This window comes from Seriola lalandi, unplaced genomic scaffold (genome assembly GCF_002814215.2).
Source record: "Seriola lalandi dorsalis isolate HSWRI2012SDOR001 ecotype SW California unplaced genomic scaffold, Sedor1 jcf7180002054939, whole genome shotgun sequence".
NCBI lineage: Eukaryota > Metazoa > Chordata > Actinopteri > Carangiformes > Carangidae > Seriola > Seriola lalandi.
Window position 1 is genome coordinate 744,637 of NW_019525659.1, and position 14,318 is coordinate 758,954.

Below are 14,318 nucleotides of genomic sequence, written 5' to 3' on the forward strand. Positions count from 1 at the left end.
TATAAAATTTGAAGAATAAAATCATGCTGTTTTTCTGAATTAAGGACATAATTACCTAACAATTTTGAAAAAAGTTTTCTTTAAAAAAAATTCTTCTCTGTTTTTTGGAAATTAACTTAATAATTAACTTAAATTATCTCAGAATTATGAGATTTTTCCTCAAATTAATGGATTACGCTTCCGTAGGATACTGAAGAGGAACAGTGTTGTAATATATTATACATATATGATCATATCTGATAGAGATACTGAATGGGAACAAAAGGGGGCCGTGTCTGCATAATTTTTTATATTTGATACTTTTCTGTGCATTTAGTTATAATACTTTTGTGTATGTAACTATTTAAGTACGGAAAATGCATGACTTTTATTCAGTTATTATTGTGTTAATAGGCATCCACAGAAAAAAGCGGCAGAGGGTGAAAATATGTTTGTGTTTAATAAGCAACACAGAAGAATCCAAGCTGTCGTTTAATTTTCGGTCAACAGTTGGCAGTAAGGAGTCATGCCTGCTTTAAATCTGCCTAAAACCCACGAAGAACGTTGTCAAGCATCGCCATGGCGGAAACTGAGCAGCAGTCAGGTAAAGCGCAGCTGAATGTTTATACTCAGCATTGGATAGCTTTGATTCGCTTGTGCTCTGTTATGTTAAAAGCTAATATCGTTAGCAGGTGCACCATTTACTACACGGGGCATTTAACGAATTAAATTTACGTTAGAGAAGCCTGGAGAGCATATCGTCGCTGTTCTCAGGCAAAGCTACCATGTACATTTTATATAGGTTAGTCACCTTTGTCCATGTCATCTATTTGTATACCAACTTGAACTCAAGTGCTGTTTTGTTAGCAGTTGTTGTCAACTTCCTGTAAAACGGTTAGGTGCTTGTTTAACTGTGTGGCAGGTTAGCTAGCACGTAGAGTGTTTACAGGAGATAGGTTCCAGGATGCACCGCTGCCTTTTACTCATTTATTAGGAATATAATCAGGACAAACTTTATTTAAAAGTTAAACAGAGAAATGATGACATTCATGCGCTTTACAAACTCAAACCAACCATACACAAACGCTGATAGGACGAATGTAGCTAAGTGTTCATGTCGGTCAAGCTGAACATTCGGCTACTCCCACAATTTAATTGCACTTTCATAGTGTAGGTCGAGTCATAAGAGACAAATTTAAATATTTGTTAAAATTGAAGCAGCACCTATGCTGAGATCCCCTGAATTTCAGTTCCTACTTTGCGTCAAGGTGCATAAATTCTGAGCCCTACATTTCCCATAATGCAACTCAAAAGCATACTCAATCCTTTTATACTCCACGTTACATTATTTATAAGTATGTAGTCAGAAAATAAGAGTGCATAAAATAAAAACAAAACAGTAGATCTAGTAAATACTGAATTCACTTACACTGGAAACCACTTGATGAGTGGATGATTGTTATAATCACTTTTTTTCTATTTCTTTATTTCTCATGCTGATAACCATGTAATTGACATTTGTGTATTTATTACATGAATGTAATGTATTGAAACAGACAGTAACTATTTGCTAAATTGTATCAACTGTTAAAAAATACAGTACAGCTGTTTCAAACGCTTTCAAATTACTTAAATAACTGTACTGGCTATTAGCCTAAAAAAGTTTTGTACTGACTACAAATTATTTAAACTTCATTTGTATTGGAATGATTTTCTCCCAAGCTTTTTGATCACTGTAACTGTGATCCAGTTTCCACTGTATTTGGAAAACTTAATATCTACTGTCCAACTGGAAACATCTCTGAATAGTGTTAAATCCTTTGTTAGGATCCACTCCTGAGGATGAAGCATCTGAAGTCACCTTCATGGTGCCCAAGAAAGAAATCAGCATGGTGCCTGACATGGGCAAGTGGAAACGATCTCAAGTAGGTTCCTGCCTGTGAATGTTATCTCTGTCCTAAAGGTTTTTGTCTGACTTGCCATGTTGTGTACAAAAAGTTCCAAATTCCACAAAGACTTAACTTAAATATCATTGTTTCTTAAAACTATATAATTTATGGTTTGCAGATTTGAGATCAAATTATAATTAAAACCTAGAAGTTATTAAGTTCTTAGTAATCTACCACAGTGGAACATTTTTTATTACACTGAATATCATTTGGATTATTTTACTTTATTCCTTTTCAGTGCATTTTCCTCAATGTGAACAATATCAGTTTTGTAAAAAAATATTTGTATTAATATAATAATACTGGTTTTATTTGTAGTAGTGGTTCATCTCACCACACATCTCTCCTTCTTCCAGGCATACGCTGATTACATGGGCTTCATTCTAACACTGAATGAAGGTGTGAAAGGAAAGAAGCTCACATGTGAATATAAAGTGTCTGAGGTATGTTGTATGTTTTATCATGAGCTTTTAAAATCTTGTTTGGGGGCTTGAGGATAGCTTCATCCATTCACAAATTTATATTGAAAATAGTGAAGGAAATCTTTCACTGTGAGAGTTGTTCTTTATTACTTACTCTGCATAATAAAAACAAGTTTGACATGAAGGGTACATGTAATGGACAGACATGTAAATGACAACAAAAACAATAAACAGTTATAGAGACGTACAAATTAAAATAATATTGTGTGTGTGTGTGTGTGTGTATTTTTCGAAGGGTTTATATCTGGTGTAGTTGTTTGTATCTGATATTAATGATGCAATACAAATACAGTCCTAGGGAGACTGTAATAAAATATAAATATAATAATTGTAAACATGTTATATTATGGTAATATACATTATTATATTACGTCTTATAATTTAACGTGTGATTATACCTGCCCCTCAGCTACATGTGCGGCTTTGTTTTGTCTTTATTTCTCTTTATGCTCATTATAACTAACATGGTAGTTATGATGATGTTTATTGGTGTAAAGGTCAGTCACATGTTGCTACAGTCCCTGGTGTCTTGTGTGACAGACAGTGGAGAGGTTACTAGATCTCTTGGGGACTCTTGACCGATGGATAAATGAGACTCCTCCTGTTGATCAGCCGTCACGCTTTGGTAATAAGGCCTACAGAACCTGGTACGCCAAACTAGACCAGGTAAGTACACATGTTCACTCTCTCACTCCTGTGTTTAACATGCATGTTAGGTGATCTGATCACAAGTGGACAGCTCTTAAGTACTCTAAGCACAGGAAGTGCATCGCTGCCTTTCACCTGTTAAAAACAACAAGTTGTTTGGGCTTTGCAAATGGAAAATATGTATGTGTTTAAAGCAGGGAAGGGACATCTGATCACAAGCGGTCACTCAAGACACGTGGAGGTACATTTTAATAGCAGGCGTGAACTACAACGTACTAAGAGCTGATCACCTGAGAGACATGTTAATGCAGGTGTGAACAGGGCCAGTCATGCATGCAACCACATGCTCTGTATGTAGAAAGTGATGTGTGTGTGTGTGTGTGTGTGTGTGTGTGTGTGTGTGTGTGTGTGTGTGTGTGTGTGTGTGTGTGTGAGAATAGGAAGCAGAGGCCTTGGTGTCAACAGTGGTCCCTGCTGACAAATGTGCAGCGGTTCCAGAGATAGCTGTTTATCTGAAAGAGTCTGTGGGGAACTCCACCAGGATAGACTATGGAACAGGTAACAGTGTTGTGTGTCCATGTTTTATTTCAGTCCATCACTATAGTTTTATACAAAACACTCAGTTAAATCAGAAATTGGATCATTTGACTCTTTTACTTTTTTTGTTCTATGAAACCAAATGCAAATCTTTGAACCTTTTTAAAAATATATTTTAAACACTTATGATATGTTTATCTTATTCTGGAAAGTAACTAGTAACTAAAGCTGTGGAATGACTGTAGTCAAGTAAGAAGTGCAACATGGAATGAAACGCAAAATATAAAATTGTACAAAATGGAAATGAACAAGTGAAGTCCCTCAAAATTCTTTGAGTTTGAGTTGATGGACCACTGAAAGATTTGGCTGTAAGCCTCTGTCAGGGATGGGGTTCAATAGCGGTTCCTCAAATCTTAATCCAGTTCCTGATCTACAGACACATAACACAGATACTATGATATGTTTGACCACTGGGAGGTGCAGTGACACACTGCAACTTCAATATTTTAGTACAGAGTAGCTTCATTCAGACCTTTACAAAGGCAACAGCTGAGGAAAAAGGCTTAACATCTACCTAAAAGACTTGGAGAGGAAATGATGTGCACACAGATTATGTTGATGTTTGAAGATGTTTTCTGTGCATTTGCTTTCTTAGGTCATGAAGCTGCTTTTGCTGCTTTCCTCTGCTGCCTCTGTAAGGTCGGAGCTCTCAGGGTAGACGATCAGCTGGCTATTGTATTCAAGGTTTTTAACAGGTGAGCTGTTGCTACTGTGGACTTGTTCATGTTAAGTAGCACTATACAGATAATGTGATTCGTGTTGATCGGTTGCTCCACCACTTTAGTGCAGACTTTTAATGTTATACCATCATTAGGTCAAAGGCTAAGTTTGACCAATACTTTGATTTTCTTTACAATCAGCGTTTCAGCCTCACAGCAGCAGACTCTTGGGCTGTGTGGAAATCATCATCATTACCCGCTGCCATGTATCTGAATTCTGAGTGTGAAATTTATCTACTACACAGAGTCCTCAAAAATTAGAACAATTTAAAGGAGCTATTTGTAAGTTTTTCTCTTGCTACATACCACCACCATTTCTAACTTCTGAATAGGTGAGCAGCCTAAAACCCGCCTCAAGAGGCACGCACTGCCCGCCCCCCTGTTCCTGTCATTTCCAAGCACAAACACAGACCCGTCCACTGCACGGGGTCTGTCAGAGCAGAGAGGGGTGTGGAACACCAAAATCCACCTGGTTTTGGTGCCATAAGGCATTAAATAAGCACAGTTTATATAAGTGCATTGTCATGTGATTATATATTTGGCTGTGGCGTAATGGGTAAGGCCTCTGCCTTTTGTGATGCTGGTTATTGGTTTATGGTCCACAATGAACATTGTGACAAAGATGAAATTGTCACTCAATTGAGGGAATAATCTTTTTCTGATTTAATGATGTTATAAATTTTACTGCACATTTTCTTTTAAACTTTTTTAGGAGTTTAAACTAAACTCTTAAGTCTGGGAGTTAAAACACTAATCCCCTGTAGAATCAAATGCAACTCACCTTTAGTTAATCACTCTTTCATAGTGTTAATCGTCAACACTAAAACATACAGTATGTGTCATTTAATACTTACAGGGCCCTATCTGAACACCCAGTTCAAAGCACAACAGTATCTTTGCCAGTTTCAGCAAATTCTTTATCTGTGATGAAGTTGTTTTTCAATCTCTCTGTGATCTAAGAGTCTGATGTGTTAACCTTCTGGTGATGTGGTCACTTCAGCTCTGTCTGATTGTGCTTCAGATGCAACTGATCCAGTTTCTGCAGAGCGTTTTAGAATCCATGCACTGCACCTTAGAAACCTTCAGTTTAGTGATGATCTGATGCTGAGAAAAGCCTCTTTGCCTAGAATAACTATTTGACTTCTGACACTTTCACTTAGTTCTGATGCCATTTTTCCACTATTACATTTTGACTTAGCGATGATCTGCTGGAAACGTGAGGAACGGTCTTATTTATATCAGGTGAACTTTGGCTGCAAGTTGAGTTACTTCAACCAGCCTCTGAAGAGTAGATCAGATCACCTGTCAATTAAATGTATGCTTCAATGGATGGGATATAACTTGAGGAAATCTGACCTTTGCTACAAAGGAGTTCAGTTGGTCAAATCCCCAAAATTGCACAAATTTGATCACTGACATAGAAATAGAGCAGAGTCTTACGTGCGTGCGTGTGCGTGCGTGCGTGTGCGTGTGTGTGTGTGTGTCAGGTATCTCTCAGTGATGAGGAAGCTGCAGAGGACCTACAGAATGGAGCCAGCTGGAAGCCAAGGTGTGTGGGGACTGGATGACTTCCAGTTCCTGCCCTTCATATGGGGCAGCGCCCAGTTTATAGGTAAGAGCGTTGCTGCAGCAGGTCAGTAAAAATATGAAGCATGACAGAAGTGTCTGTATGTGAGGGGGACGTAGAGTCACATGTAGGGATATGATGCTGGTGCCAGAATGGGGAACAGAATAGTCCCTAACCATAGGTGAATGCAGGTTGACGTGAAAGATGCACTGTAACTACACAGAAGTAACGAGGACTGAACAATTCAATGTCTTTATGTCATTTTTTATATAAGAGCCAGCAGAGTCTCAAACTGCAACAGTGACAGTGACAGCGGGGGTGGATTCATAGAAAACTGTCACCAGCAGATTTACTCAGCTGTAACGTAATCAGCTCTGTGAGTCAGCAAAACAAACTCATGGCTGTTGCCTGGTTAATGAGTTTGCTGCATCTGGACATTTATGCTTGGTCAAAGATGGTTTTGTTAGGTGAGAAGCACCACTCCTAATCATTTTCATGTATGAAAAAATAAAGAGATGATGACTCGTTTCCCACATAAACAATGTAAGTGATAGACTCACATCAGGTTCACCATTTGTCATGATCATATCTGAGTATTATAACTTAAGTAATATCATAATTAATGTAAGCTGAATTGATTGTTTTTATAGAAAACAAGGGAACGTGTCATGTCCGAGTTCTCTTTGAATGGCTATATATAATATATATATATATAATGAATAAAAAAAAGAACTATGGGAGGTCAACATCAGATAAGGACCCATCAGATACAGGTCTGTAGTTAAACTGTATGTTACTGTATGTAACTGGTCCTCATGATCATTATCATACTTTATAGAGTACAACAGTGAAGAACCGACAGACAAGACAGAAGATTTTGTACCATAATATTTCAGGGACAGACACATGACCACTTTCGCTCACTTTTTATTGGGAAATTAAAGTGGGCAGAGACAGAGTTAGTCGCCTCTGGTTTAACTCACTGCACTCGCAATGATGTACATATTTTATGTGTTACTATGGTTACCGAATGATCCTGCATAAATATAGGCTATACATTACTTACAACTCACAGATCAGGAGAACTTTGGTGATCCCTTAACTTTTCATCCAGTGTCATCCTCAGGTCAGAATATCAGTTTGTCCAATACATTGTTTTATCTACAGCTATGACTTTAGGTTCACATAATTATCAAAGCAGGAGATTTTTAAAGGTTATATTTTCTGTTTGTTCTGTTTGTGAGAAGCAGAAGTAGCCATGAATAAGAACTAAAACACCTGTACTGTACTGATAACAGGACTCTGCTGTAGAACTGTAAACCTATACAGTGGTGAAAGGTTCAGATCTGAAACCATGTGACATGGAGAAACGTAAAAATCCCTGCATCTCTGCAGTGCTAGACTCAGTGAGTCTGAGCCCATGCATTGGGAAGGTGAATGGAGACACCTGGTGGTGAACATTTGCACTTACACCTTAATCTCCCTTCAGATCACCCGACACTGGAGCCTCGCCACTTCATCGATGAGAGGGTGGTGAATGAGCATCAACACGACTATATGTTTCTGGAGTGCATCAAGTTCATTAATGAGGTGGGACAATGAAGCACAACTCACACATCTACACCCATCACTGTTTTTATATTTCTGAGCTTGTAAAGTGATGTTCACAAATCATTCCAAAGTTTATAGTTGTAAATAAACTTTTAGATAAATCTGCAGGAGAATTCACGTTTGTACATGTGTAAAAAACGAGACTGTGTAAATACAATCTGTGATATCAGTGGTGAGGCTGAAGAAAATGAAGATGGACAACAGCTCGGGCTCTTCTGTGATGCAGGTGGGTTTGCATACTTACACAGAACATTACATGTTTACCATCATTTTCTACAGCATCATCAAATATGATAAAACCCACCTGGATATCGGAAGAGCCTGCGCCGTCGACCATCTTGAAAATTTACAACACTGTGGAGATGAAGCTTATGGAAGCACCTGCCCTCTGATTGGACGCTACTTTGTGATTGGATTGTTATTGTCCAATCAGATTCAGGTGTAAAAACTGGGCCAAAATGTATACTTATAACTTCAGTGTCAGACACTGTGTGGGAATTTTGAGCTTTGAGTTTTACACACAGTTTTCTGCTTTGTATCAGTAGACAGAGGATCACAAAGGACCTTATTCACCATCCATTCCTAAGAAGAAATTTCTTCTTCAAACCCTTTTTATGAAGATTCTGACATTCACCAATGTTTTCTTATTTGCAATCTGTTCTTAGGTGAGAACAGAATCTTTGCACACTCGAGTATTCTTATGCACATTTGAGTGCTGACATGTTTGGGCAAAATAAGTGGTTATTGCATTTTCTTCTCTTCTACATAATATTATTTAAATGTATATATTATTTAAATTACAATAATATTTTTGTCATTTATAATATATTTTTTTAAATAACTTGTTATTTTACAAAGCATTATGGTCTTTTAAAATAACTGAACGCTACATTAACACTAAACCCCTCGTTTGCATCTGACTTCCTGCAGCAGTCCCTCCACTTCAGAACTACTAAGTTCCTTTTGTGTTTTGATTTCGGTGCTTTGTCTTTAGATTTTCGTTTTGGCATTTTCTCAACTTTCCCTTACGGTAACTCTTTATGACTTCTGTCTGTGTCTGCACACGACCCTTCAGTCTCACGCCCTTTTAAGGGCATTTTCGGGTGTTTACCTCTGCTAATTAAGGCCAACTGGCGCACACTTTCAATTTACGAGGGGAGTGGCATTCATCAATCTAAGATCACAGGTGTGAACAATTCTGCGGTTTAAGAACACGTTCATGAATCTGACAGAGTTTTCTTAAGGACTTTCTTAAGTACAACTTAACTTAAGTACAACTTAAGACAGAATTTAAGAAAATACTTAAGAAGATATTGGTGAATGAGGCCCAGTGTCCTCCCACTGACATCATGTGATCACATCACACCCATCATTTTATTCAGTCTTTTTTTATACAAATATAAACCATTGTGTCTACACATGAACAAACTGCAGATTTATTTTACAGGTTTACAGAGTTGATTTATTGAATTATTTGTGAACATCACTTTACAAGCTAAAAATCTTTTTGACCCTAATTTGAACCCATACATATTCACCTGTATCTGGTACATGTGCAATCTTTGTCTTATCATGTGTCCAACATGGGCACTGCATATACACTTTACAAACCTGCTGATAGTTACTATGCAGCATACTAACTGGTCTAAACTGCTACAGTAATATTTCTCTGTTTTCTTTCCAATGTATTAGTAGTATTTATGAAGAAATCAGTTCAAACAATAAAAAAACACTTCCTTTTTTCTAATTCACAATACAACATTATCACTGGTTGTGCCTATTTTAGGTATTCCACTTGTATGGCTGCAGGGCAGAAAGCTTAAGAGGAACTTGTGAAAATAGATGTCTCATATAACAGAGAAATCATTCATACATGCAAAACAATATTAGAGCCAGAGGGATTGATCTAAATAAAAGATCAAATCAGTGGTTTTGCTGCTTTCTTATTTTTTGAGTTAAGTATAGTTTTAATGTACTGTTTGGTCTTATTTTAAATAACCATAAATAAAGAATTGCTAAATTTAGATTTATGGATATGAAATTTCTAATAATACATCATTTTTCAAGATTATTATAATTGTTATTGAAGGTACCAAACAGTATATTTACATATCGCACATGCACAAGCATCATGGTCATGATATGTCTGACCCTGTTTACTGACGTCTTTCCCATTGGTCTAAATGCAGGTGTCACTTTAGCCACTGCCAGTTGAGCAGTCTTTGGCCGTGTCCACACTGCTACATTTTCACTTTAAACTGAAAGCTATCTCAGTCCAGACAACTGTTTTAGCTCCATAACAGAACTGACACCGTGCAGACTATAACACCTGAAAACACATATCACATGACCATTCACACACACAGAGCATGCGCGAGCTGGTGTTAACAGGAAGCAGACGATCTACTCTGCAGTTTGTTACTTGCTGAAAATAATATGAATGAGGAAAGCAACGCCATCGTTTCCAAAGGTCTCCATTTTTGTCCGTCCAGACTACAGCACAAGTTTAGGTTTCAAACTAAATCCAGCAACGATTCTGAAAGTCTCTGTTTTAGGTGCTCAAAAACTTCAGAGTCATGTGGACACCAGGAGTAAGTGTAACAAAAGTGATGCGTTTAAAAACTAGAACGTAGTAGTGTGGATGTAACCTTTGACTGAAGCTCCTGCTCTGTGCCCCAACAATAAACCCTGTTTTAGAGTCACTTGGATCTTTTCCTCTTGGTACAAAATGTGAATCAGCTGGGCCTGCTCAGTGTTTTCTACCTATCACGGGGCATGATGGGATATTAACTGCCTAATTGTACCATTCAGTGCCCCTGTGTGGAAGTATCTGCATTCGATATGTTTCTCCACTTATTTATTCAGTTTTTCCTTTAACATGTCACCCATCTCTTTATTTAACATATGTGTCATATACTGTTGGATTAAAGTGATGCGTCAAAACTGAGAGGGGTTCTGTTCAGGAAAAGGAAGATGGGAAAGAGGAAGATGGATTCTGTGGGTATGAATGCCCAAGCAGGAACCCTGCACTTTGTTTTTGGTTATTGGCGGAAAAGGAGGGAAAGGAAGTGTGGGAGGGCTTTGGTGGAGCAGCTACATCCTTTTCCTCCTTCCCACTGAGACACACCGCTACTTCCCTCTCTTTCCTCCTCCTCCTCTTCCTGATGCTTGACCTCTCCCTCCTCCTCGCGCTCATGAAAGGATGCTGCTGTTGTGTCAAGAAGGGGGTTCATGGTTCTCCACAGCCATTCCTCATGGTTTTTGTTTTTTGTGACGTTTCTCTGCCTTTTTTTTTTTTTCTTCATCTTTGGTGTGACTGTTTTCAAGCTGCAGTGGTTAGTCAAGCGACAGGAAGTAAATCAGCAAATATTCTGATAATCAATTAGTCGTTTAGGGTAATTTTTCCAACCAAACATTCTCTGGTTGCGGCTTCTCCAATGAGGATTTGCTTTTGTCTGTTTTATATTAAATTAAACAGAATAAATAACAAGATATTTGAAGATGTCATTTTGGGCTCATTCCAAGTTAAAGTCCAAGTGAAATGTAAGAATATTAATTGGAAATGTCCAAGTGTATTTAGGCCTAAATAAGCGTTATATGGGGGGCTGTCATTTATAGAAGACTACGTCCCATTAGGGTTTATATTTTTTCATGATTTCCCAATGTAAAAAAAAAAAAATTAATTAATGAGCAAAGACCTAATTATCTATGGACATTTCATTATCCTGCTGATATGCATGTGTGACTCATGAAACTCAACCAGGCCGTTCACATTTCCTGCACTTCACTCCTGTTGGCCCAGTGCTGTTGTCATTTTTACAGCGGCCTTGCTTTTCAGCACATTGCTGCTGCTTTGCCTGGCTCCTCATTCTCCTCATGCCTGTCCTTACTGTCTTCCTGATGCTCATTGTTCCTGTCTTCCACTCCACAACTACCTTGTCCTTATGGCTGCTGCTCTCACTGTCCTCACTTTCCTCGAGAACAGGCCCAGCTTCGTCTTCTCGCCAAATTGTCTGGTCCTCTGCATCACAATAATAGAGGTAGATGGTGTCATTATGAAAACAGTTATTATGAATAATGGGACTTTGTCAATTGTACATCAATAATTAGATGTATATTATTGATATAATTTGATCATGAAGTGTAAATGAAATGTGAGTTTGCATGTTCTCCCAGAAAACATTGTAGGCTTGCAGCCAATAGGAAGCAGTAACTTTGGCTTTGATATCAGCAGATATCAGTGTGGACACCGTTACAGTACTGAGATAGCAGTTGCTCTCACTGTGAGGTACAGTTACAGTGCTATTGTTGCATGGCACCTTTGCTGAGTATAGCCATGCTGGAGTTCTTTAAATGTATATTATCATAGACTGTACATAAAAATTGACATAGACTCTGGCTCTGAAAAGTGAAGCCAACGGGGAAGTGTCTTAAAGTGCAATACCACCGAGGGCCACTAGGGGCTGGCTCCAAAAAAAAATCTCTGACTCCAATAGACAAATAGACAAATAGACAAATACAAAGTCAATTGTGTTTTTTCACATTTGATAACTCATTAAGGTGTTATTATCTGCTTGTAATGTCAAAATAATTCCATAATTAACACATTTTAGGCCTCAGAGAGAGGTGTGTTTGGAGGTATGGAGTGATTGACAACAAGCTGTTTGGACTGCCGGCTCCCTGGTATAAAGTCCATGTAATGTCCAAATGAGCCGATGTGTGAACAGAGCAGGTCATTGTCCAGAGAGTTCACAGCGAGCGAGTGGGCGTGTTGGGGCGTGTTGGTGATGTTTCTATCCTGCCTCCTGCTTGCTCCACTCAGTCACTACCCCTCGCCTAAACCAAAGTATGTCCAGTAGGTGAGAACACATCTCGCACAAACAATCTCCAGTTGTGGCTGCATGCGTGGTTCTCCAAACATTGTCTGCAGTTCATATGTGAACAGGCTTAGGAGTGAGTTAATCGTTAGACTGAAGTAGATAATTTACCTGTAGCTTATAAACTGGTTTCAGGTGTAAATTCTCTGTTATAGTACTATATATATTTAACTCTGTGATCTTAAGATACTTACACCAACAGATTGGAATGATTTCTCAGTCTACAGATGAGTCATTTCTACATGGACATCAGTAAACAATGGGGGATTCACCCTGAAAACACTGATCATGATCCAGCTAACTGTCAATAAGTCTGTACCATTTGCAAGTTTTGGCTTAAGGACTTGTTGCTACGACAACAGCTCCAGAAACTCATTTGAGTAAACTTACACTTCACTTTACTTTTCCTGACTCAAACAGCTGACCTGCAGAGTAATACAATGTGTGTAAAGCAACACTTAATCTGATATTCGCTTTTTTTTTGGTGGGTGTTTTTTTTAAGTGGCTCAAACAGATTTTTGTGGAAGGCCCCTTCCACAGCAACACAGCTCTCAGCGTCTGTGCCGGTGCTCCTGCTGCTTCTTTTAAACTGAGAGGGCGCTGATACAGATCTTCTAGGTAGTACACTGATTATAGATTAGTGCCTCAAACAACCCCACATCATATAACCTGAAGTATCACTTTAATCCAGCTTTGAAGAACTGAAAAATCCAGACTCGTCAAATCGTAAAAAAAAAAATGAAATCAAGCTAACTCACTCACCCATTTTAAAGAACAAGGTGGTGTTGGGGTCAAACACATCCATCTGATGACACCGCTGACCAATAACAGATGGTGCTGTGTGGACATGTGAAAGTTGAACAGGTTAATTTGTTTCATTTTGTTCTAAAGAATAGAAAAATGCTGTAGGTGGCAGCCTAGCTGAGTCACGACAGTGTCTGGAGATTCTCTCTATTCATCTGAACTGTTGTGTTCACTGTGCCGCTCCCCGCTAAACATCATCGCTGCATACCATTTAGCTCAATAAAAAGTTCCTGGAGGGAGCAAATAAAGTTCTCCGAACTGATGAGCATGCTAACGGTCATGTGACAAACTTGTCACCTCTCTCACTAATGAGACAATAAGTTCACACAACTTATTCAAAAGGCATTGCTACCTTCAACTAATGTCTCTTAACTGCAAACTATTGGGATAGTTTCGACTTGAAAAGAGGAGGGTTACATTAAAGTGAATGTTGCAGCACAGCTAATAAGCTACGATAGCTTCTTTTATTTTGGACTCTTCAGCTCAGTGTGCTCTCAAAGGTTAACACTGTTCAGTGCAGAGGACTTCTGTGGGTCAGTGCACCGCAGATCCTCAGGGATCCTCTGATCATAGTGCTTCTATTGGAATGAATTGAAATCACCAGTTTTTCTGTTTTTAAAATGCTGCTGTGACCAGGCTTTAACCTGCACACTGACTCTAAACCGCTAATATATTTAAATAGACAACATGTCACAGCTTCGTCTTGGTCGGGTCAGAAACTTGTTGTGACCGGAAGCCTGCGTGTTGCTTTGCCTTTAAGCCTGTAAGCATGTACAGCCAAGTATTTTCCTCCCATTCACACACATGGATACTTCAAACTCATGTTCTTTTTTTATTCACACACAAGGCTCTAGTGTGCGTGTGTGTGTGTGTGTGTATGTGTGTGTGCGTCGTCTTAAACATGAGTCACTTCCTTCACCACATGCTGCTGTGAATCACTCCTTCCTCCAGGGAATACGGGCTGTCTCCACCCCCCTTTCCTCCCTCTTCCATGCCCTTCCCCCATGTGTTCTCATGTGAGGCCCTGGAAAGTGTCTGGAGCAGTGTGTGTGTGGGGGGTTTGGGGGGATGGGAGGGGGCTAGAG

The 14,318-nt window shown here is 38.8% G+C and overlaps 1 protein-coding gene across 3 annotated transcripts in view; it reads left to right on the plus strand.

Annotated features, from left to right (window-relative positions):
• The first annotated feature begins 440 nt into the window (after positions 1-440).
• Positions 441-14,318, plus strand: part of ptpa (protein phosphatase 2 phosphatase activator) — a 21,419-nt gene continuing 7,541 nt past the window's right edge. Inside the window, exons 1-8 of one of the 3 annotated variants that reach the window (XM_023397914.2) lie at positions 441-583; positions 1,807-1,904; positions 2,285-2,371; positions 2,951-3,076; positions 3,499-3,616; positions 4,251-4,350; positions 5,862-5,986; positions 7,431-7,531. In XM_023397914.2, coding sequence (XP_023253682.1) covers positions 559-583; positions 1,807-1,904; positions 2,285-2,371; positions 2,951-3,076; positions 3,499-3,616; positions 4,251-4,350; positions 5,862-5,986; positions 7,431-7,531 — 780 coding nt within the window. In that variant the 5' untranslated portion in view covers positions 441-558. Of the gene's footprint in view, positions 584-631; positions 782-1,806; positions 1,905-2,284; positions 2,372-2,950; positions 3,077-3,498; positions 3,617-4,250; positions 4,351-5,861; positions 5,987-7,430; positions 7,532-14,318 lie in introns of those variants that run through there. The other 2 variants (XM_023397915.2, XM_087171687.1) reach the window with 2 other exon arrangements.